This window comes from Alternaria arbusti (genome assembly GCF_024043155.1).
Source record: "Alternaria arbusti strain BMP 1465 chromosome Unknown scaffold_17, whole genome shotgun sequence".
Classification (NCBI taxonomy): Eukaryota; Fungi; Ascomycota; class Dothideomycetes; order Pleosporales; family Pleosporaceae; genus Alternaria; species Alternaria arbusti.
In genome coordinates, this window is record NW_026249957.1 from 88,066 (window position 1) to 112,354 (window position 24,289).

A 24,289-nucleotide genomic window follows, 5' to 3' on the forward strand; every position below is an offset into this window, starting at 1 on the left:
TTATAATAGGTTCTAGAGAGGCTGTTAGTTAGGATTCTATTACGTAATTTACCTACGCTAGCACTAGCGTCGCCCTAGTATTATTTATACAGGGCTTCCTCCCTCTTCTATAGAACAATCACATCTCTTCTTGTTCTACAGAACGGCTCCTCCCCGATGTTGAAGGCATCGATCGGGTGGCAAATGCTGTACCATTGCATCAAGACGGCACATGCCTGTCCCTCTGTTTCGCAGGCACTCACGTCCTCTACCATATCATTGTAGGCCGAGTGGCCCTTGGTGGACTGAGCATATTTTTTGAGGGAGCGGAGGTTGTCGAGCGACTGACCGTGCAACGCCATCTGTCTGGAGTCATCGAGGGTAGTGTCTATCTCCTCTGCGCTCTGGATGTTGTCCGTGATATCCATGTCAAGCCCTGTGCTATCACCAAAAAGATCTTCCAACTCTTCCTGCTCTTCTGTCGAAGGTGTCACTTCTGCGTTGCGTGTGTTCAGTAAAGCGTCGTAAGCGTCTATATCCTCGTCTTCTGCTACGAAGAGTGGGAGATCGGAGACGTCTGCATCAGATTGGACACCGTCTGACGTTGTGGCTACCTCTGTGATGGCGTCGTCGAGCTGCAACAGGGCTGCCTTGGTGAACCCTAGTGACTCAAAATGCTCCTTGTACTCGGTCCTGAAGATCTTGATGCTGACGTGGTTGACCATCGCCTTTCGCTCTGCCTCGGCGGCTTGGTATTCTTCCCATTGTGGGTCGCCTGCTCTTGCTGCTGCCGTCAAGCTCCCGTGCTTGGATCGGAGAGTGCAGGTGGCCCGCACAGCGTCTGATGTCTGCCGAGCGTTCTTGACTCGTTCATCTTCCTGCATGCGAAGCCGTCCTTTGTCCGATATCGTAGTTGGTGCCTCTGTACTGCGGTTCAGCGAGCCTCCTGTCTGCACAAGAACCGATCGTTCCAGCATGTTCCGATACATGGCAGCAAAGTCCACGGTCGATATGCGCGACTTATAGTTGGGGAAAACCTGCCAGTAGTCAGCTTTAAGTTCATCATTGGCAGATCATTTGGCGTAAATCGATCCTTACCTGACGACTGTGACCCATCAGGAACCTTGGAATACCCGGTCCTCTTCAGATGCACGTGTAGCCAATGTGTACGCTACACCGCGCCGCATGCAGTACGCAACTAAGGTTTCCTCAAACCCGCAAAATTGACCCAGTCTGCGGATCTCGCTCTGCATATCTGTCGTCCATTGCGGCATCTTGGTGAGGCGATGGTCGATCATTTTCCGCAGTACCGGAACCTCACGCATGCTTGGCCGTATCTTTAGCCTTCGACCTGTGCTTGCAACCTCAGCGGGGAGTCGTAGAGACCGAAGATCGTCCCAGCTTCGGATATTGTCCATCAAGTCGTCGTCCATCATAGCCAGCGTGAGCAGTAAACGCAGTGTATCCTGAAGCGCCATGGACGTCGGCAGTAGGCCAGGAAATGGTACCGTCTTGTAGGCCGAGTCGTCGAGTGTTTGGCCTTTTGCCCATCTGATCTTGACCTGGGCTCGGATGTCGAACTTGTCATCGTCATCGTCGTCGCACTGGAAAGAGTAGAACTCTATATCCTCCCATCGCAGACACATATACTCAGGTCGTACGGGATTGCGCGCAAACTCACCCCCCCGGCCACATGTGTCGACGACGAGAAGCATGTACAGCGTGAGGTTTAGGACTAACCTCATGCTCCCAAACGTTGACAAGTAGTTGGGCTGGTACAGCATTGTGATGATGAAGGTCAGGTCGTCCGAATGCGCGACGGCCTTGGTTTTCATTCTGATGCTGAGGTTTTCATCAGTCGCCAGTTGATTGTTGACGAAGTTTCGCACGTCAGCCTGGATGGACGCTGTCTCATACTTGGTATGCCGGCACTCATACTTGGTTGTGTAGCTCCACCAAAAGCTGTAGCAGGACAGCTTAAGAACTCCAGAATCTACATAGTGTAGAGGAATACATAGTGTCAAACCGCGAAGATTACGTTCTACTCAGTGGGCCCGAGAGTTACTCAGCGGTTTTGAGAGCGTCGTCTGATGTCGGACACAAAATCCTGGAGCCGACTTGTAGTGTTGATACATGTCCTTGATGCCGTCGTAGTACTTTATGGCCTTCTAGGAGCGGGTGTGCTTAAATGTTGAGATAAATCAAGCACGTCGTATCGAGCAAGTGTTGTTGGCGGAATTGTTGCATCTCGGACTGCAAACACGCGGAGACATCTCTCTTGAAGTACTCTGTATCACATGGTCGACTTTTGGGGAGAATTGAGGGAAGAGAAGTAGTACAAGATAGTCGGGCAAGAGGATTCAATGGTCTTAAGAGCTATTGGATTACACGATCCAACGTCATGACGGTGTCAGATGTACCTCACAACGTGCTAATGCCTTTCACTAGTGCCATAGGGCCGGCACTTGGGCGGCATCGTATTACTCGAAGATGTCAGATCTACAACTGCCATTTTGTGGTCTAGAACCAGAGGTGTGGTACAAGTCGCGATGTTGAAGAAGTACGCTTTGTATCCGTCCAGACGATACGACTTGCTCCTAGACCTTAGATTCCCCATAGGGCATGAAGTCTTTGATGTTAAGAATATCATCAGCATTATTGAATGCCCGGTCTTCAACGCCGTTCAGTTCACGTGGAATGCAGTGCTTGGACATTATGAGTTGGGTCTATTGTGCAGTATGTTTCCTACTCGATCGTACTGTTACATAAAATCGCCGTCTAAGCGAAGCAAGATCTAACTTGAATGACTGCAAATAAACGCAAAACACATAGAAGAAATGTGATATCGAACAAACCCATGCCAGCCATTATGCAAGAAAAGACAGACTTTTTGTGTGACAAGTCCACCTCGAGACCCGCTGTCATGGCTGTCTTGGTATCATCTCCTCCGTCACTCTCTCCGCATCGCACAAGACGAAAACTTAGTTAGTCTTAGCGATTTCTACTCCGCCTGTAGCACCTAGTGCCTTCTTGATATCACCTTCCGGGAGTTAGCTTTGGGCGCGACAGAAGGCGTTGAGAAAAAAACTTACCGTAGATGGCGAACTGACCAGCGGTCAGGGTACCGACCATGAAAAGACGGGCACCGATACCACCGAAAGATCCGCGGAGACCGAGCTCCTTGGCGATCTTAATCAAACGGGAGGTGGTTCCCTCTCCGGGAAGACCCTTGGTCTTGTTAATCCTAGAGAGCATGGTGTCGGCGGGCTGGGAGATGATGGCGGCGGCGAAACCGGCAATGATACCAGAGCCCAAGTTGTAGACGGTCTGCATGCCGTTGGAGGTTTGGCTCTTGTCGACGACGGAGTAGACGGCCTCGTTGACCTTCTCGAAGACGGCGAACTTGGCCATGGTATAGGGAACCCTGGTGGATGATTAGCCAAAAACCAACTTCCAATCAGAGGAATGTACATACTGCTTGAACAGGATGGGTCCGAAACCAGAGTAGAAGGCACCGACACCCTCGTTCTTCAGGATCTTGGAGAATCCACCAACAAGGCCGTTGGCGAAGGTTGGGTCACCGACGAGACGGATACGGGTAGCCTCGAGAGGGCAGAGGGCGACATCGGCGAAGAACTCAGCGACGGCGGCAGAGGCGAGGTAGACGGCAGTGCGGTTGTTGGCGGCAGTCTCGTAACCGACAAGGTTGATGGACTGCTGCTTGAAGAACTCGTAACCTCCGAACTTAAAGGCACCCTGGAGGAAGTAACCGGCAGCGGTGGGACCGAAACCGGTCCAGACAGCGCCCATACCCTCATTGGCGATGGTCTTGCGGAAGCCACCGATCAGACCGGTGTTGTAGGTGACGGGGTCAAGTTGTATCCTGGTCTTGACGCTGTTGCACATGTTAGCTTGGCATTCTGTCGTCATTTTCGATATCTGTCAACTGTCGCAAAGCGTGTGCGAGGCTGCCATTGACATCGTCCCGAGCCATTGAGAGCGGCATAACGTACACATCGACGGGTGTGAGGGCTCCGTGGGTGACGGAGCAGCAGACGGCACCGGCGAAAGCGAATCGCGAGTACAGGGCCAGGCCAGTGGGCGCGGTAGGGTCAGCGGCCGCAAGCTTAGCCTTTGCGGCATCGACCTTGCTGGAGCCGGTGGCGGTGGGGGGAGGAGAGGTGGCCATTTCGCTGGTATGGATGGTAGAAGCGAAGGAAGTGGAGTGGAGAGGTTTGGTGGTGGTGAAGATGGACAGGCGGAGATTAGAAAGCCGCGATAGTTGATGAGAAGTTTTGTGCTTGGCGCTGGACCCGTTCTTTCCCGACTGCAATCCGGATATCCGCCCTGCAGCACACCCTCCATTCACATCACCGCGCCTTAGTGCGTGCCACCGGTGTCAATTAATCCCGCACCCGAATTCCGATGCGCAGGGCAGGTTGGTGCTATAGCAGTACTAAGATTGCGCATTATTCTACATCGCTCAAGCCAGGCACCGCTGGCGTTCAGCCTTACGAGACGCAAAAATTGACATACATAAAGCGACGTACTGAGATCGATCGGAATCAGAAACCTCAACAACCGGAATTAAGAGCGTTATCTCCGCCAGCATCGCCAACTTCCTTTCGTCCTCTTACTCCCCTTCTTGGATCTCGTTGCTGGTATCTGGACATTCCTCGCGATTGATCAGGCGTGTCAGTTCAATCAGGTCGTCGCGTTTCGCCGTTACAGCTTCCAGCAACTCACGCATGGGTTGCCCTATCAACCCAAGCTGCTCGAGCATCTGCTTCGCTGCTCGACGTGTGTCCGTCACGCCCTTGAGTGTCTCCTCAATTACCGTCGCCGTAACGGGGTCGTTAAGGCGCGCCGTCATTACCTTTTTCCTCTCATCCTTATCGAGGCCCTTCAGATCAGCACCGGCGAGCTTCGCCATCCGGAACAACGCCGTGTCATGAACTGTTTTCATGTCTTGCGCATTGTTTGAAGTCACTTCCAGCTTAGTCTCCAGATGCGGGAACTGCTCTGCAAACTCATGGTCAAGATTGTCGTAGTCGTCTGCTTGGGTGCACTTATCCATTATCTCCTCAAGCGACGGAGTGTAGACACTCGGGTGAGCTTCTCTTGAGGCTCGTGGCTGTGCTGATCGAAGTACCGCCAGACCCAGCAGCTCGTCGATTCCGGCCTTTCTCAACTCGTTCTGCGCGCACTGGATCTTGGCCATCAGTCCTTGTCGCGCTCTTTCTGCCGGCTTCCTGTTATAAGCTCTCCATTTGGTCTCGCATCGTTTTACTTCCTCCCTGTTCTCATCTTCCTCTGCATTCTTTTTGTTCCTTTGATACGCACGTCTCTTCTTCTCACGGTCGAATCGGTGCTCCAGCTGCTCCTGTCCGCTCAATACCTTGAGAGCAAGGTATATGCCATCGTCCTTATTGGCAAGCTCAAACTCCTTCTGTCGGATATGCGCTAACATAATGATGAGCATGTTGAACGGATCCTGAGTCTTGAAGCCTTTGGTTTCTGGCCGGTATGCGTGGATGGCTTTCAGTAATTGACGTTGAGAAGGTTCCAGGATACCATTCTGTCCAGTTTCATTGTCCTGGTTGCTATTTCTGTTGTCACTGACAATCGCCAAGATCTGGTCGACAACCTTCACTCTTTCCCTGAGAGCAGCAACAAAGGCCTGGCGCTCGGTCGAGTCACTGTTACGCTGGTCGGCAATGCGCTTGTTCCAAGTGAGTATTACGTCTAACATGTGTTCTTCTGACTCTTCGGTTTCCAACAGTAGTGGCTCTAAACGTAACGGAGCAAGTAAGTCGTCGAATACTCGGTCACTTGATCCGTCTGCGTTCCTGATTCGCTCCAGGACTGAGGTATCCATGCCTGGCTCATCAGCCCTTAACGCCGCTGCCACATCCCGGTACTGCTTTCCGTCCGCCACTTCTTCATCGATGTCAAGATGCGGTGGGCATGAAGCGTTTTCTTCTCGACATAGGTCGTCGAGTTGGGCTATGATGTCCTCGAGATCGACGTCCGACGCCTCGTATTCATCATCATGTCGAGTCGAAGAGGGCACTGTGCTGCCCCTTTCGAAAGTAAAGCGCTCATCGAAATGTTCCTGTTCGCAGTCATCGGCAGTGTTTGGATTGGCCTGACGCAACCGTTCGCGCATCCGCGCTAGAGCCTCCGACCCACGTAAACTCCTCGCACTGATTGGTGGTACATCAGTACTATACATTAAAGCATCGTAAGCTGACTGACGTTCTAACATTTTATTGGGGATAATACTGGTGCAGGTTCTGCTCGCACAAGACCATGGTTGTGAACTACATATGGATACTCTAGTCGTCACTGCCTTCACAATCAATGCTACACCAATAGCGTGGGATGCGGAATTCATACCCGCGCGGTGATGTCTACGCATCGAAACAATCACAGCACGAGTTCTTCCTGCTCAGTCTACCTATGCTAATCACATGGCTGAGGTGCGTCGAATGGGCCAATCCACACCAGTGTGATTTTCGACACAACCATGGATCACGCATCTCTACACTGGATCGCATGTCACGTCCACGGTTCACCATATTCATCAGAGTATATAAACAGAGGCCGCCGTGACTATTTCAAAATTCCACATTCAACTCTTCACAAAACTCTTTCACACACACAAGTCTTTCACAAAAGTCACAAGGCCCTTCAAAAGCACTCTTCACACAACGCTTTTCATCCACCACCATCCGAAACCAGCCAAGGTTCCAGTCATGTTGCTCTCACAGCTCGTCAACGCGCACTTGAGTACCATCAAGCCAAAATCTCAAGAACCAAAACACGCCGAAGACTACGAGCTCGACGTCATGCCATCTGAGCCGCATTCCTCGCCGTCTCCGTTCCCGTCAGCCCATCCTTCAAGGGCTTCTTCGCAGACATCATCGCGGACATCATCACGAACTTCTTCACGGACATCGTCACGAACTTCATCGCGGACATCGTCTTCAAAATCTTCACTGTATTCGGTATCAACATATTCAACCATGTCGACTACGTCCCTCGACACCGCGTCCTCTGACGCGCCAACATCAGAGTCGCAACAATCAGGCTTCTCTTCACGCGCAAACAGCCCAGAGATCGACATAACAGAATGGGAAGACATCGACCTCCCAGACCGCTTCACCCTGGGACGTGCTTCACACTCCAAGCTGTTGTTGAGGGTGATTCAGTACCTGCGATCGCGTACTACGCCGCGCATGCCCGCGACGCCGGTGCTGCGACCCACGCATGATGGAAAAGCTATGGTTGAGGTTCCGGAGTGGCATTTGGAGGGATAAGATTGGTTGGCCTGTTCTTGGACCTTGGTGCTGGCGGTTTGCCAGCTTACAGGCGGATGCACGGACACGGAGTTGTTTGGCAATCGGGATATTGGAGTTACTGTTGTTTAAACTTTCTACCATACTAGTGAACCCCACGAACGAATCGAAATTCTCCATAAAGTAATCGCGAATGAGGAAAAAAAAGGCAAATCCTTCCACTATGATTGAACCTCCGAAGACCTCCTCTACGTGATCTATACTCTCCTCCTTCTCCCCATCCGTCTCCCCTACCTCGCCACCCCAAACCCCCTCCCAAACCACCCCCACTCTACCGCCACAACCCACTAACCGTCTCAACCCCCCTCTCAACCACAGCCTTAACCCTCGCCCTAAGCGCATTATTCGCACACTCGACCTCCAAATCCTCCAACCAAACCTTGGCCACAAACCTATCAAACTTGATCTCCACGCCGGGAACCGGAATCCCCAAATTATGCAGCCTCTTCAACTCCGCCTTGTCCTCCGCGGACAACTGGTCGTCGGGTGCAATGGGAGGCGGGAACGCGGTGATGTTGGATATGTTGGATGGCTCCGTGGAGTCGGGGGAGGAGGTAGATGAGGTGTCCATGGAATCTGGGTGAACGGCGGCGGCGGCGGGAGTCCCGTTTGTGGTGGCGGTTGTGGTGCTGTTGCGGGGGAGGGTGATGGGGCGGACGGCTTCTTCGCCGAATTGGGCTTCGAGGAAGAGGAAGAGGCGGGCTAGGCGTGTTGAGGGGTCGGTTGTGCGGTGCGGGTGTGGCTTTTTGAAGCGGTGGGTTAGTTTTGTGGTGGTTATGTCGTCGTCTTCTTCTTCTGGTTTGGGTGCGTGGCTGTGGGTGTGCTGTTTTGAGGATTCTAGGGAAAGGGTTAGTATGCGAGGTAAGAGGGGAGGGAAGAGACTTACGTCGGACAGCTGCTGGTGAGGATTCGACTGTGAAGAGGACGGCGAGGACGGCGTCGGCGATGCCGTCGTTGATTACGTTGCCTTCCCATTCTACTTCTACTCTTCCTCCGTTCTTGATGAGGACGTTGACGCAGTCCATTACTGTGAACTTTGTTTCTGTGCGGCTGAATTCTTCGTCTGCTTCTTCCTTGTGACCTGTGCCGTTGCCATTCATCTTGCCGTCAACGGCTGCATCGGTGAGACTGCTCTCTTTGATAGCGCCAAAGGTTCCTTCAAGAGCCCATCGTATGAGGTCGATGCCGGCGGCTGATAGGGTAAGGTGCTGACGGCACATAATGGTTGTTGTGGTCAGACCAGCATATTCCTTGAGATCCTCAGGCGCCATGAGAGAGATCTTGAAGTCGTTCTGGATGAGAACCCCACTGATCATATCCACCTTCTCTCCTTCTTGGTCTTCAGCAGCCTCACCTTCACCGTTGGATGACAGAGAGCGAGGTAAGGGCGGAGCAATAGATGCTAGCTTTCCAACCACCTTGGCGATCTTATCGGTCTTGAACGGAATGCGAAGTTCCTCGCAGTTGGCGGGCGAGTAAATCTTCGTGGGGACGGCTTTCTGGGCGTTGAAGGAAAGAAGTTTCGACTTCAAACGTGTCATGTTACCCTTTTCACCGTGAACAAGGATCTGAGATTTGGTTAGTACGTGGTTTCACTGAGAACGTGGAACGAGCAAGACTTACAACGACAGGAGCGGCGACTTCTTGCACAAACTCCATGTTCTCTTTTCCATCAACGTGCGCCGCGAAACTGTACTCCTGGACTGTGCACCGTCGGGGAATCATGGCCTGCTCATTCTCCCTCTGACCTGGCCGGCGTGCTGCGTTACTAGCGCGGGACATGATTGCTGGGATCTGGTCCGGCTCGTGAACAATCTGTTTCGCCATGGTGCCCTCGACGGAGTAACCGGTGATGATGACACCGTTCCTTGGGTCGGGTGCCCATCGCTCAAGTAGCTCACGCGATGTACCAGACTGCATCATACCTGGCGAGGCAAGCATGACGCACCCACCTAGATCGTCGAAGCGCTCTAGACTCTTGAGCGAACGGACAAACTTGAAGTCCCAAGCTCCACGTCGACCAGTATCGCCTGCAGCTTCGGCTTCGGCCATGCGCTCGGCGAAGAGACGTTTGATGTTGTCGTTCATGGCCGAGACGTACGTTTGGTAGACCTGCATACACTTACGAGCTAAGCTAGAGTTGTAGTATATGGGTATCTTCTGAACTTCTGGATGCTTGCTCCAGTATTCGTCAAGAATGAGTAGGAGTTCCTGGGCTCGTCCCAGAGCGAAGACTGGGAGCAGGGCTCGGCCGCCGCGGTTGAGAACATCGGTAATGGCCTTCATGAGCTGTGCCTCTCGCTCGACACGTGGCGTATGCATCGAGATACCGAATGTTGACTCGGTGATGAGGACGTCGATCTTTACGCCTGGAGGTACAGACGCTGATACCAAATGTCGGTCGTCTTCTCGCGAGTAGTCGCCGGTGAAGAGTATCTTTAAGCCTGCAATCTCCATAAGAAACATGGCCGCTCCAAGTACGTGGCCAGCTGGGTAAGGTGTTATCCGTACACCGGAGACAGTGTGGGTGGTGTAAAAGTCGATTGACTCAATCATAGGATAGGTGTTGAGATGGTCCGCCTCGGTGTACATTTGGATCTTGGTCTCGGAATTGCTCGACATATTACCGACACGGACAGAGTCTTGGATGAGCCATTTGTAGATGGCCTTGGTCGGATGTGTCATGAATACGCGGCCCTTGAAGTTGGTCTTCGCAAGTACATAGGGTAGAGAGGCAGCATGGTCGACGTGGAAACTAGCCTGATGTCAGCATGCTGGAGGACGACTGGAGGACTCAGGGTGAGCCCGGAAGAAGCGCCCAAAGTTGTAGATACATCCGTGGGAACCAGGGAGGGGCACATCATCGAAGTCGAGCGGGAGGAAGCAAATTATATTCCATTCATAGTGATATACAAGTCGCTGTATTGCGAGTGCCCTTTGCGCGCTCATGGTCCGACTCCAGTGATGCGCCGAACCCCAACTACCATGGCAAGCAAGACGCGCGTATACATACTGTGAAATTAGTAGCACGTCTACGGTGCTAAGATCGAAGTCATCGTAAAATGGCATGGCGGACAAGCCTTCGTGTGCGGGATGCATACCGGCATCAAGCTGTCCCTCGTTAGTATGGCTGCCGGAGAGTATGCGGGTCCTGAATGCGCACCATGACGGTCTTGCCCTTGTACTGGATGATGTGACACGAGCGGCCGACCTCGTTACCGCCTCCTAAACAGAGGAACATGAGCTCGTCGGAAGGATCTATCGGGTCTTCATCCTCGGGCGCCATCGCCGTCGCCTTTCTCTTCGACGCCATTGTTGTGTGGGTTGAGATGTGGATGTGTTACTAGGCGTTATACGGGCGACGGAGGTGAGGCTACGGGGTTGGTGGATGCCCAGGTGGTAGCCGAAGAAGAACGCGTAAGATATCTACAAACCGCGCCTGGACCTAGCTCATTAATCGTGAGTTGGTGTCGCAGGGATATTCAACGCCTCAATGGAAACGCCCAAGGGTGGGAAGAAAGTCGTGGCAGCGTCGAGTGAGAGCGGAGTGGTAGTTGGTTGACCGTTGCGGCTCTCTTTGTCTGGCGCGCGACTGCCAAGACTTTGTCCGTGCTCGTCATTCCCAGATTCATCGTCCGTTCTGCCAACCGCGACATCACCAACCCCGACGCGCCTGCCAACTCCACCCACCGCGCCTGCCCACCGAACACGTCCCATCGCAAGCGCTACCGAGCCCCGACTATACTGCTGCCGGATGACGCGCCTATAGAATCACTCTGCCAGCGCGACTCCCCGAAAGGGACGAGCTGCCCACCATGGCCTACCCGAACAACTACCAGTATCCGCCGCCGGGCCAGCAGCCCCCGCCACCCGTGCAAACGCAGAATCTGGGCCACCAGCAACAGCCGCGCGCTTTCTCACCGCAGAATTACCAGCAGTCGCCGACCGCCCTGTCCCCGACCATGGGCAGCGGCATCCCTCCGAATAAGCGACAGCGCCTGTCGCCAAACCCGCCATCGCCTGCGCCGTACCAGTCGCCTTTTGGCATGCCTGGCGCGCCCCAATACCCTCCCTCGCCGTATACCGCTTCCCCTCAGACGCCTGGCTACCACTCACTGCCCACTTCGCCCGCCGCGATGCAGCCTCCGCCCTTCCACCAGCCCCAGCCGTATCAGCACCCGAATGGACAGCCGCCAGCGCCCCAGGGCTCTATGCCGCCACCCAAGGTCCCTTATAGCAAGACTGGCGATAGTTCGGAATTAGAAAAGGCAAATGCGCGCGACCTGGACGTCAATAACATTAGCGATGTGCTCACAGGATCTGGTATCGATCTGCGCGCCGAGGAGGACAACCTGCTGCACAACTACAGGAGCTTCAACTCGCAAGCATCGGGCTCCACAGCATCACCACATGCTAGCTTCAATAACTGGAGCCAGCAGTCGGGCCATGGCGCATTCCAAGGGACCGGCGCACTTAGTCAAGAGATGACCAAGGAGCAGCATGAAGCCGAGTTCATCAGAAAGCACGAGCAAGCCGCCAGGATCCTGAACGAGTCAGCCCAGCAGCCGCTGAATGACCCGTTCCTGTCAGCAAGTGTCCTAAGACATCGCATCGCGAAACGTGGCTATGAACACGGTATCCAGATCAATGTAGATGGCCTGTTCGACAAGATCCCAGACAAGGGTCAGCAAGAGATCGCACGTACTACTGCAGCTGGTGCCAACGGCGAACAAATCGTAGGCTTGGAGGCTGCCAGTCTACTGAATCAGAACGCTCCACTTGTAGAGATTCTGACGCTGATATCGCTGGCTGCCGAGGAGCGTGTCCGGACCATAGTTGAGGATTCTTTCGCTTTATGTCAAGGTCGTCAAAATACTTCTCATGGCATCATTCCCCCACAGATGCTTGATCTTGCTGTGGTGGATGAGGGCGCATCAGAGAAGATGGCTCCGCCAGTCAACATCTTGAAGACGCCATGGGAGGCAACAGACAGCGCTGTCAGCCCTACAGCGACAGCCAGCAAGGGTATGTTGGTTTTGAATGTTTTCCAGTTCATTGCTAATCGACTTAGGCGTCCCCAATGCGGGACGATTACCAACGCCTCCAAGCGAAGCACCCCCAACCCCTCAGCGAACATACCAAAACGTCAACCACGTTGCCATTGCACTTACGAAGCGCGTTAATGACGACTACAAGTGGGAACAGGAGCGCCTCCGCAAGCGCGCGAAGCGTCAAGCAGGCGCCTCAGCTTCCTCAGCAGATGCGCCAGCTGCTCCAATACCCATGCCGGAACCTGTGACAAAGAAGGCTTTGGCGTTCGCCAAGAAGCAGAGTCAGTCGGACGTTGTCGTGTTTGGCAAAGCCAACGAGACCGCCAGCATGGCGCTTGGTGGCAAGAAGAAGAAATACTCGTGGATGACGGGCGGTGGTGGTGGACCAGCGTCAGGTGCATCTACACCACGACCGGCTGCAGCAACAGGTGGCAGTGGCGCCGCTACACCTGCGGTCCAAGCGCCCGAAAAGGCTCTCATGGGCAAGAAGCGCAAGTTCGGCGACACCATTGAGCAGACCGAAACAGGCGCCGGCATTCAGCTCCGTGATCTCATTCATGTGCTGGACAACGACGGAAGAGAGAAGAAGACGCTCACAGTCATCTTGGCGCGTCTGAAGAACACAGAAAAGGATACCAAGCCTGAGGTCAACAAGGCGGCGCCTGCTGTACCTGGTCCGGGTGTAAGAGCTTAGGCTCTACCTTTATTTGCATTATCAGCGTTGGCGTTAAACGGAGGGATGTCAAGTGAAGAGGACAGAACTTGTGACATATTATTTGCATTATATCCCCAAGGGCTGGGGTAAAACTTTCATCGATGAGAGATGAACGATTGGGTACCTTCGAATGGAATGAATTGGTGCTAAAGGTATCACTCTCGAAGGGGAACAGTAGCTGAACAAGCACCTATAGTAATGTGCACCAAAAACTCTCGAAACATGCTCCTCCACATGTCTATTTCTATGTCGCACCTCATACAAGGAAAAACTAAACAGGTCTGCAACTGTCAGGAACCTGCGCTCTAAACAGTCAGGTGACCTGCCTTAGTGCGAGTATAAGTTGATCTTGAGAATCGTAAGCAGGCAACGATCCGTCTATCCTTACTAGACAATGTACTATCACTCTGCCATCTCTTGCATCCCGTATCAAAATAAGGTTTAACGTCTGACAGCAGCCTACATCAACATAGAAACCTGTAAAGTAGATAGCCTAACGTTAATGTAGGCTTTAGACCTGTTTAGTTGTTTCCTAGCTTAACATGGTCGTCTAATACGCCCAGAGCCTGTACTTCTCTGTCGCCGCGATGATACAAAGATAAAGGAAATTCAACAACACAAAGATGTAACCCCCAATAGTAGCAGCCGACCCAAACTTCTGATCCCCTTTCATGAGGCCTATGTACAGCACCGCTGTCAGTATGGATACAACAATAATGAGGAGTTCACAAGCCAGTATGAACTTTTTATCCAGTTCCTCTTCGATCTCAAAGCCGAAGCCCGTCGGAAAGCCATTGTTGTTCGTAAATACCAATGCGCCTCGGCGTTTAGGGGAGCGCATATAACATTGCGTTTCGTACTCAACGGGCCCATGGGGGCTCATGTGTATCGATTTGGCTGGGTTGTAGAAGAGCGAGAGCAGTTGTTCAGGACGCAGAAGTGGGGGTTCGGGAACGGGTTCTCGAGGCAGGTAGCTGAACTCGTACTCCGAGGGAGGGTTGTGAATATCAGGCATGGTCTTCGCGGCGTCATCGTGGTCAACTGTGCCAACGTCGACGTGGTTGAAAAGTCGAAATTGAGCCGGGCTGATGGATTTGACCATGAGCATCGGATATGACCATGGGCGGCGCTTACGGTAGGCCTCCCTCAGTTGACTGAACAGGTCGTAGTCGTTGTCAATCCCCGTTACTTCGACTGCGACTTGCTTTTTGCCAGATTTGCCAGCGCCCATGATAATGTGTAGGTAAAGGTGTCCTGCTTCGAGGTCTGGCTCTTGCGGATCTATCGTGTAGAGGCCGTTACCATTACCATTCCCATCGCCACTGCCGTTAGAGTTGCTGTCACCTTCATCGGTGCCCCCGCCATTGCCGTTGTTATCGCCATTGTTCTCGCCGCCTTCTCCATTATCAAGACTGCGAAAGCTGAAGTCGACACCATGAACGAAACCTTCACCAGCGTTTGTGTTGTTCGGTCGCTCATGTCCAGAGCTACCTGATGCCCCTTCAGGTATGCCGTTCGACCGACTTGAATTTTGGTGAACGGACACAGAATTGGACGCAGTATGGGATTCGAGAACACGGTTCGACGTTTCGAAGGCGAACCAAGGGATGACAGAAGATAGACACCGTCGCCAAATAGAGTAGCAACGTCGCGTAGATCTTACCATGAACCTCAGCCATGGATTGAGTGCGGCGTAGTCCAGCGCGATGTGAGGTTGTATGACACCCCGGAGTATGTAGACTTCATCCTCGTGCTTTTGAGCCGACATGATCAGCATGCATATAGGTATGATCGTTCCAGGTAGCGCTACTATGACGCTAATAATCGCGACTATGGCTTCCTTGCTGAGCTTCTCACAAGTGTTGGGAGAGAGCGTGGCCCATAGGGTGAAGATGATCAGCATGGCAATGCAAAATCCACACATAACCAACAAAGGACCGAGAGCAGAATAGCCCTCAACGATGGCTATTCCCCACACATCCTCTTTTTCAGCTTTGAAGCCTTGAAGTGTGTGGAACTTTGCAGTATCTGTCAGCCGTGGCAGACTACGAAACATCACGGTGGAATCGTCGTCGTTGCGATCAGCCATGCCCATAGCATGGAAAGCCGATGCCAGATGCTTAGGGGGCAGCGGAGGCTTGCGTATCGCTGGTCTGGGTTCGTATTGGTATCCCCTATGGTCATCTGGTGGTAGGCTGGGATAACTCATATCGGTTGCTTTGTTCTTGTCAATCGTAACCTTGGAGGTTGTGAGCTTAGCGTACAGTGATAACGTTTCGAGCCGGACTAACTTACCTTCACATAGCGTATCTCCTCAACTCTCAAAAAGTGTCTTCGCCAACCATAATGCTGCTTACGCAGGAGACGCATTACGTGAAAAAGGTTACGATCAGTTCCCAAGTCGTCAGTACAAAGTAATGCCCATGCCCCACGAGAATCTGGCTTCTCCATACATATCAGCAAGTAACCAGGGCTGACAGAGGATGATGGAGACTCTTTTTCAGTTGGCCATCCGAAGTCTTGTGCCTGCTTGTACGGGGGATCGGGGACGCCGATATCCTGAGATGCTTGTACAGGAGCGGACGGCGGCGCTGTGTTCAATCTGAGCTTTTCTGATCGGTCTGAACTTGAACATCGGTGCTCTATCCCATAGCTCTGGGGTATTGCGAAGGAGATAACTTTCGCTCTCGGTTGTGGTGGTGCAAGATTGTGAGAATCTTCGTTCGATTGCTGAATGCCCGAGGACGCGACAGCGCTTGGTTTTCTGCCTTGTTAGTCTACATCGGAGCAAGTCGGTATTGATTGGACTCTCACGATTTCAACTGTTCGCGTACGTCTCGTCTGAACAGAGTTCCATTCTTGGGTCGAGCTGAGCTGCCGGATACATAGGACGCCGCCGAATCGATGGTAACGTGTGATAACAGTGTAGGTGTCATGGTTCCCGTTCGCCTAGGTCACCTGGGCGGTGTCGCAAGCCGGCGGTTGCAACCGAAAGAGCCTGAAAAAGAGAAGGATGAAACTACCAAAGTGTCAGGAACAAAGACAGCAGGTCGGGCTGGGAGGAAATGGATAGCTGTCGAAGATGGGGTTTCCGTGCCAAGAGAGGTCCTTCATCTGAGCTGTCGCGTGCCTGGACGCGATTGGCTGCGACACGAATGACCGCATAGGTAGTCTGCCTTGCAGAAGCGGACGCCACATATCACATCGAGGCTATGATCGGCGGCCACAGAGCTGCTTCCAAGCTCAATCGCACATGCACAGCCTCATGGCTTGAGAGAAAGATTCTGCGCTGATCACAGGGCAGCTTTCAGCATGGAAGTTAGTCATGTTTGGGGTTTTTCTTGCGTCAGTAGCTGGAACGGAAAATGCCCGTGTATGTACCTCAGCGCTCGGAGTAAGTACGAAGAATGGCAGCCGTCCAGCGTTCGAATGCGGCAAACCGGGCACAGTCGCGAGTTACGAGAGCTTTTTGTCCATGGATGCTAGCATTTTGTTGCTAGGCTCTATACGTACACGATAATCTTACACCCGTACCTAGACTTTCCGGTTCTTTGATCCTCCTTGGAGACACCGAAAATGAGTGGAGAGTCCCCTGTTAACACCCGCCCAATTGTCAGCACATCCTACATCATTGTCTCACAACTCACCACCCATCACCCCCGCCTAAGCTCCTCTTTATAACCCCGCGGCAAATCAAAAGGCCACACCTCCTTCAAATACTCATAATTCTCAACTTGAGTATCCCTACCAATCCCCTCACCCTCAAACATATGCTGAACACTATATTCCAGCAACTCCAAATGCAAAGCCTGCATCCTTTCATACGCCTCCGCCGGCACCCAGCCATCCTCTCCTCTATTCAACGCAATCTCTTTACTCTCCTTCCATTCCTGAATCTCCTCGAAAGTCTCGTACTCTTCCATGTGTTTCGCATACTCAGCATCACTGGGCAAAGCAACAGGGCAAGGACCTTCAAATCCCAATTCCTCCCAGCGCCGCGCCGTCTGGATGATTTCGTTGCGGAAGCGGATGAAGCCGTCCTTCCACGTGCGGTGGCAGTAGCGGAAGGGGTCGAGGTACGCAGTGTCCATTCGACGGGCTTTAAACATGGGACCGAAGAATGCGAGAAGACCCACGTCAAAGCGGATGCCGCATTCATCGCGTTTGAAACTCAACTCGCGTTCTTTCTCGACGTGCGGGCGTGGTTGCGCAAAGTCTGGTGCTATGTCTGCGTAGTGGAAGGCTGGTTCTATGCTGCAGGACTGCCAGTCGATGATTGCTGTGACGGTTGTGGGGGTGTCTTCTGAGACGAAGATGTTTTCTGTGTGTAGACATGGGTGGAAGAGGGATGGCTTTGCAGAGTCTTGGATCGAGGGGTGACGGGCCATTGCTTTTATCAGCGCGCGACCTTGTGAGAGTAGGTCGTAGTGTTCTGTGGTTGATCCGTGGAATTCTTGCCAGTGGGGGTGTTTGGTTATGAGGTTCTTTGGGGGGACTCGAGAGGTACCGAGGTCTATGAGACTGTCGCAGTATGCGGCGAGATTAGGCCCTGGTATGTCTGTGAGCAGGCAGGTGGTACTACAGTATGCGCCTATACCCACATGGTCCTCTGTTTGGGTTGACAGTGTGATAGTATCGTGGCTCGCGAGGATTACAGTCCCAATAGGTAGATCCACAGTGAGGGCCTACGCAGTAGCCCGGGTTAGAGGGTAGTTCAGCTGCGGTAATGTACGGCGTGTTCGCAAAGTAAAGGCTGCCATATGCCGGAAATTCGAGTTTGCCAAGATCTTTGAGTTCGAATATAATCTTACTAACGCACTCAGATTGTTCATCTACGTCCATAGTTGGCCACTTCTCGTGCAAAGGAACACCAGGCGCGTGTTCCATGATTATGTACTCAGTTCCAATGGGGTTCGAAGCGTCATCACTCCAGTCAAGAATCTCCGGGATAGGAATACTCGTAGTCTGTTGTACTACTCAGACAAAAGATCGTCAGCTATTGGGTCTTCTTGTGCAATCTTTTGCTTGGTACAACATACGATACTTGATGGTCGCGACTTCCGAGCTAGTTCTGTATCTTGGCGGCCCTGCTACAGAGAAGGGTAGTCTCGCAACGACACGCTTGCCATTATCAGTGTGGAAGATGAATACTCGATTGTTATCCCCTTCTTTCTTCTCATAAGAAGAGATCGAGCTAGCACCCGGACACAGTGTCACGACTCTCTGACACAGAGAGTCAAAGTCGAACTGTATTATCCGTGCTTGACGGTGCAGTGCATCGTGACGGAGCCATCGGCCATCAGTATAATTGTAGGGGTCAGGGCCTGGCATGTGTGAGCAACGGCAGATTGGCAGAGCATGGGCGACTACGATGACTTCCTACCTTCTCTGGTCGATTGCACTCGCGAAGAGAAGAGAGCGACTTGACCGAGAGGGGATCTAAACTGCACTCTTCGAGACCGCGTGGAGATCCGAGAGTCATGAAAGTGCCCAAGCTTTGATGGCGGTAAAGTTAGTCGCCGCGTGGGGAGATGTCGCATTACAGCACAGGGCGTTCGGCTAAGCATCACTATGATATCTTCAGAGTGTGCTCAGTGACTCTCGCGTGTTACAGCGGGTGATCTCTGGATGTCAACGCGGAGTATATCCTGGAGATCATCCACCCGAGCGCCGGCGGTGACAGCGCCGCATCGCTGCAGGACAACCGCCGCCGCCGACACCACGAGGAAGTATGGGAACGGCGCATCGGCAAATTTCGGAACCATCCGTTGGTAAGTGAGGCGCTTGCAAATTTGGATACTATTCTCAGCCTGAAACGCGTTCCTGAGATGTCAGGCACTCTCGCGTCGCGGGTCACAGTTTCGGAACTGTGCGTTGCGATGGTCCTTCCTCTTCGGAACTTTGGAAGCACTGATATTGGCTGCAAACTTTGTTGAGAAGTTGGTGAACTCGACAGAATTTGCTATGCAGAACACTCCTTCGATATGAGGATGTTGGTGTGTATTCGTTCGCGATACTCGATAAAATTCAACGGCATGCCGATGTCATAATGTCTGCCTTACCGGCCCGGCAGCGGCGTAGCCAGGACTCGCGCCTCAGCGCTAAACCCACTCGTCCCCGCTATAGCCACAATCGTCACAGCGCATGGATGTGTCCGAGTGGGCGGATCCATGGCCGACAGCTACCCCCCAGCCATCCGATGGGGGCAGCTATGGACTACTGCGCCGCTGCTGCGGAAGGCCTTGGACGCCTGTCGTAGCTGCCTTGTGCTCTCCAACTTGATATGTGCCTGTGACTACGCGACTGCTAACCTCCTGTGCTGTGTAACGTGCCGCAGCCTCTACTGATCGCGCTCAACAGCATCTTGGTGACATAGCTTACAGCAGCTGCTTTGGCAGTGCTTGAGGGGATTGGACGCTCTTTTGGCAGTGTTGGAGGCATATTTGAGAGAGGACGCATCGTACCTGGCTTTGGAAACTCGTCATGGAGGTGTGCATCAGCTTATCCTCCCCTCTGGCATCATGTCAGCTAACCATTGCGCAGAACACTACTACTACACCATACCGCGACTCTCCGGCACGAGACCGAAGAACATCGTCTACCCACCAAACATCACCCAGCTCCTCAGACTCGTCCGCGACCATAAAACCGCTGTCCGCAACGCCTCCACCCTACGCAGACGAAGAGCCCTACCGCGACGACCCCCCAACACCAACAGAAGCATCACCCTCGACGCGTCAAACCACTTCACCGACCCGCCAACGGCAGTCACGACGCAGTCCACCCTACCAACCATACACAGACTCACCACCCCACACCCCAGACGCCGACGACGTCCCCCTCGCCCACCTCGTCTCCCACGCGTACACGCAGTCGACGGAAATATCTCACCAACCCGGTGACGCTTTCTATCCAGCCGACGCACCACCACCATACGCAATCGCAGTCCGACAGTCTTATCGCGACACGCTCGTCCAGTACGTACCGCGCGGCCAGCACGGGGGTCGCGAGGAAGACGAGGAGAGCCAGATTGGTGTGGATGTGGTCAGGCCGGATGATGTGAGGTACTCGGTTGAGAATATTGTTGCGATGTTTGTGGTTGCGATAATGTTGCTGGTTGTGTCGGGGGTGTTGGCTTGGCTGGCGTTTGGGAGTGGGCTGGTGGGATGATCGTGAACATAGCATTGGGAGTCATGGTACACAGGCGAGCATTCTACACGACTTTTGGATAGGGCGGTGGGATACTTGTTGGCGTTTTACGTGGGATACATCGAATACGTTGGGCACGTTGGACACATTGGTTACATTGGATACATTGGATGGTCGCATCTTGAAAGCATTTTAGCACATTTCGCATAGCATCAAGACATTGCCATTGGAAGTTTTGATCGAGTCTCAAACATACGCATGCAAGTCCAGATGTACTGGATAACGTGCTGCACAATTCGACGCTAGCATACCGTGACCGAACAGGGCCGGTTCCAAGTTTAGACACCAGCCTTACGGACCCTGGTGTGGAGAGTTTAGTGGGTCCGTAGCATGGCATCGATGGGCATCGGAACAAAGAAACGCGAAGATAGGTGACGACCTGCAAACTGCACAGAGATATCAAGCTTGTACCTTTGCAATTCCAGCCCATTGCTCGCATAGGGCAAGGCATCTGCAACGTGCAACCTCAGGCATCTAGAGTGCTGAGGTGAGCAGTGTGCAGCGGACCCACCCAGCTCGGGCTTGTAAGACGGATGCATCGTTGATGGATTGGTCAGGCCGCCAGAGTGCTTGAGGAAACTATCTTGTCTTCTTGTCCTCTTGAGAGTCGGCCCTGCTCAGCACGTGGTGTTCGGCCGGGAATAGTCGTTGCATGTCGCTGGGGTACCGCTGGGAACTGGACTGAACAGGCGTGTTTGACAGCGGCTCGACGTGGCTGGTCGTAGGCAATGCCCTTAGTATGTGGCGTAGGATGCCCAGGATGCTGACCGGCGGAGAGTGACCCGCTCTTTGTGTACAATTCACCCCGCCGCGTCAATTTCGCCAGCAAGCGCCGTGGCCAGGGACTTGAACTGTTGGGTGTGCGCGCGCTGCATCTGCCGTGTCAAGCTCGAGGATACTTTGCCTGTCCTCCAGCTGCCCCAGCCAATTCCGGGACTGCGCCGCACCGCGTTGGCGGGCTTTCCTTCACACAGCCTTGCAGCTTGCGCCGTTTGGACCGCGCCCAGCTTGCTGTCAGCCGCAGCACCGCTCCCAGATATCCTGCACCGCACCCCTCCCGCCTAACCAGCCCTCCTCCCTCCTCTCTCATGAGTTCCATGAACGCCCGTTTCAAGAACCTAGTGGGTTCGAAACGCAAGAGTTCCTCACACAATCCCTCGCCCACGCCCCAAGGCAATCCCGCCCCCACGGGAGCGCAACGACCGACGTCGCTATCGCCCCAGGCTTCGAATTCGAGCAGCACCTCGCTCCCCATGAACCAGCAGAACCCCCTGGGCCGCCCGCCCTCGTACACCTATGCCCCGCCCGGCGGCCTCGGTGCGCCCCAACAACAGCACGGCAGGCCCGCGAGCCCGCTGCCGCCCATCAACACGGGCGCGCCTGGCTACCCACCCCAGCAGACCCCCATGGGCTACCCGCCGCAGGCTGGCCCGCCTGGCTATCCTCCACAGGGCCCGCCGGGAGCTGGACAGTACGGCCAGGGCTACGGCGCTCCTCCGCCGGGAGCTCCTGCCCCTCATGGTCCCCCCGCAACGTACAATAGGCCTTCAGGCATGGCAGAGGTAGCGGGCGAAGGTCGCTCCAAGGCCCAGCTCATTGTGGGCATCGACTTTGTGAGCAGCCTCAGACACCCCCGGACGCAGCAGCAGCTAACCATGCCACACAGGGCACCACCTTCTCCGGCGTCGCATTCGCCTTTGCGACCAACACCGAGGCCAAGGAAGACATCATCACCGAATGGCCTGGCGCGGGCAACCAGACAAAGCAGAAGGTGCGCTAGACCGACACCTCCACATGTACCCGCTAACCCTTCCCAGATTCCCACCGTCCTCTACTACGACCAGTACCAGAAGGTAGTCGGATGGGGCCCTGACATCGCCGATGCTCTGGCCCCCACGGGCTACCCTAAGCCTGGCGTGCAAAAGGTCGAATGGTTCAAGCTGCAGCTCATGCTGTCCGGAAACACATACATCGACCCCATCAACCTCCCGCCGCTACCCCCGGGCAAGTCTGAGATCGATGTCGCCGCCGACTACCTCTTCCACCTGCGCCAGGCGATGCGGAACCAGCTGCAGAAGACACTTGGTGAGGTCTTCAACCGTGAGGAGCGCAACATCAGATACTACCTGACAGTACCCGCCATCTGGAACGACGCTGGAAAGGCTGCAACGCGTGCGGCTGCCATTCAGGCTGGTTTCTTGCGGGACGAAAACGACAACCGACTGACCCTCATCACCGAACCCGAAGCCGCCGCCATGTTCTGCTCAAAGACCGGTCTGCTCAACCTCAAGATACACGACGCCGTCCTCATTGTCGATTGCGGTGGTGGTACCGTCGATTTGATCGCCTACGAAGTCGAAGAAGAGCAGCCCTTCTCCGTCGCCGAGTGCACAGCTGGATCCGGAGACTCGTGTGGTTCCACCGCTCTCAACCGCAACTTCAGCAACATCCTGCGAGCCAAGATTAGGAAGATGAAACTCCCAGATGGCTCCAAGACAGCCGGTAAAGTGTACGCCAAATGCATCATGGACTTCGAGAACAGGATAAAAGCCGACTTCCGAAACAATGGTCAAAAGTGGGCTGTCGACGTCGGTATCGAGGCTGAATTCCCCGAGGCTGGCATTGAGGAGGGGTACATGACCTTCACCAATGAGGAGATTCTACAGTGCTTTGAGCCTGTGGTTAACCGCATTCTCGAGCTTGTCAGGAACCAGATTATTGCTATCCAAGCACAGAACAGGTCATTGCAGGTAAGCAGTCACAGATGTCGAAACATGTCACTCCCAGTGCTGATCATAGTAGAACGTCTTGGTGGTCGGTGGTTTCGGTGCCTCCGAATATCTCTTCCAACAAATCAAACTCCACGTCCCGCCCCAATTTCAGTCAAAGGTCGTCCGTCCCATGGACTCGGTCGCCGCCATCGTCAAGGGAGCCGTCACAGCCGGTATCACAGAGCGAATTGTCACACACCGTGTTGCGCGTAGGCATTACCTCATGGCCACCCTCCAGCCATTCAAGGAGGGCCACCACCCCGAACAATACCGTGTTCCGTCTCTCGATGGCAAAGATCGCTGCAAGTACACGCGCCAGATTTTCGTGCAAAAGGGCCAAAGAGTCAAGATTGGCGAGCCGGTCAAGGTCTCGTTCTTCAGACAGGTCGCGCCTGGTGCGACGCTCATGTATGAGGATATACTCTACGCATGCGACGACGACGTTTGCCCAGAGTACACCAAAGACCCTCGTAAGTGAAAAACATACCTGAACGAAATGCACGTACTAACAGGGAACTAGGTATTAAGGAAGTCGTCACCCTCACCTCTGACCTCTCACGAAAGAATCTCGAAAAAGACTTTGAACGCATGGATACCCCGCAAGGTACTTTCTACCGCGTCTACTTTGACATTTACCTCACGCTCGACGGATCCGAATTCAATGCCGAACTCGTCTGCCAGGGCGAGGTCATGGGCCGCTGCACTGCTCGCTTCAGATAAACAGGGCAATCGCATCTTGATAATACCGAGCAAACTACGCACGACTTGTTTTTCGAAAAAGTTGTTAATCTGTGGGAGAGCAAAAATACTTTTGGACATTTTACTACCGGGATACGGGCACGATGTATGGGTAGACGAGGACCATGATTGCGACTGTCTCTTCTGCGCGCGCGTCCTCTTTTATCTTGTTTTGTGGGCCATTTTTTTTCCTGACGATCTGGTCCAAAGCGATTGATGATGTTATATAAGCATACCCCCTTCAAACGTTTGAAGTAGCAAAATCTCTATCATTCTTTCAACTGCTGTTGCTTGGAGGTCTGACTAGCTCTTTTTTGGAGTGTCGCTTACGCGCTAATGCCTGACATTGCAAGAATGCGTTTCAGCCTGGAAATAGGAAGCACTCGCGTCTTGACAGATTTGCTTCGAGATGATAAACTCATGCAACGCCGGCAAGGGACTTGGCCTAGCTGTAGCGCTCTTCTC

General features: G+C 53.5%; 8 protein-coding genes across 8 annotated transcripts; 2 read left to right on the plus strand and 6 right to left on the minus strand.

Moving 5' to 3' along the window:
- On the minus strand, positions 1-1,814 carry J4E86_009396 (uncharacterized protein; the record flags this gene model as incomplete). Its single annotated transcript, XM_051449902.1, has 3 exons — positions 1-12; positions 243-1,016; positions 1,113-1,814. The coding sequence occupies 3 exons, from the start codon at positions 1,812-1,814 to the stop codon at positions 1-3; spliced, it is 1,488 nt and encodes a 495-aa protein (XP_051298747.1).
- A 1,146-nt stretch (positions 1,815-2,960) lies between these two features.
- J4E86_009397 (uncharacterized protein) lies at positions 2,961-4,168 on the minus strand (the record flags this gene model as incomplete). Its single annotated transcript, XM_051449903.1, has 4 exons — positions 2,961-3,019; positions 3,072-3,403; positions 3,455-3,874; positions 3,993-4,168. 4 exons carry the CDS (start codon positions 4,166-4,168, stop codon positions 2,961-2,963), a joined length of 987 nt encoding a protein of 328 aa, XP_051298748.1.
- Positions 4,169-4,612: 444 nt separating this feature from the next.
- Positions 4,613-7,108, minus strand: J4E86_009398 (uncharacterized protein; the record flags this gene model as incomplete). Its single annotated transcript, XM_051449904.1, has 2 exons — positions 4,613-6,062; positions 6,819-7,108. 2 exons carry the CDS (start codon positions 7,106-7,108, stop codon positions 4,613-4,615), a joined length of 1,740 nt encoding a protein of 579 aa, XP_051298749.1.
- A 503-nt stretch (positions 7,109-7,611) lies between these two features.
- On the minus strand, positions 7,612-10,653 carry YSH1 (endoribonuclease ysh1; the record flags this gene model as incomplete). The annotated part of the gene is made up of 5 exons (XM_051449905.1): positions 7,612-8,177; positions 8,227-8,908; positions 8,964-10,095; positions 10,354-10,451; positions 10,504-10,653. 5 exons carry the CDS (start codon positions 10,651-10,653, stop codon positions 7,612-7,614), a joined length of 2,628 nt encoding a protein of 875 aa, XP_051298750.1.
- Positions 10,654-11,155: 502 nt separating this feature from the next.
- Positions 11,156-13,085, plus strand: J4E86_009400 (uncharacterized protein; the record flags this gene model as incomplete). The annotated part of the gene is made up of 2 exons (XM_051449906.1): positions 11,156-12,365; positions 12,412-13,085. 2 exons carry the CDS (start codon positions 11,156-11,158, stop codon positions 13,083-13,085), a joined length of 1,884 nt encoding a protein of 627 aa, XP_051298751.1.
- A 571-nt stretch (positions 13,086-13,656) lies between these two features.
- J4E86_009401 (uncharacterized protein) lies at positions 13,657-15,476 on the minus strand (the record flags this gene model as incomplete). The annotated part of the gene is made up of 2 exons (XM_051449907.1): positions 13,657-15,345; positions 15,402-15,476. The coding sequence occupies 2 exons, from the start codon at positions 15,474-15,476 to the stop codon at positions 13,657-13,659; spliced, it is 1,764 nt and encodes a 587-aa protein (XP_051298752.1).
- A 1,283-nt stretch (positions 15,477-16,759) lies between these two features.
- Positions 16,760-17,993, minus strand: J4E86_009402 (uncharacterized protein; the record flags this gene model as incomplete). The annotated part of the gene is made up of 2 exons (XM_051449908.1): positions 16,760-17,619; positions 17,762-17,993. 2 exons carry the CDS (start codon positions 17,991-17,993, stop codon positions 16,760-16,762), a joined length of 1,092 nt encoding a protein of 363 aa, XP_051298753.1.
- Positions 17,994-21,403: 3,410 nt separating this feature from the next.
- J4E86_009403 (uncharacterized protein) lies at positions 21,404-23,806 on the plus strand (the record flags this gene model as incomplete). Its single annotated transcript, XM_051449909.1, has 5 exons — positions 21,404-21,928; positions 21,982-22,086; positions 22,133-23,065; positions 23,118-23,556; positions 23,607-23,806. The coding sequence occupies 5 exons, from the start codon at positions 21,404-21,406 to the stop codon at positions 23,804-23,806; spliced, it is 2,202 nt and encodes a 733-aa protein (XP_051298754.1).
- Between the last annotated feature and the right edge of the window lie 483 nt (positions 23,807-24,289).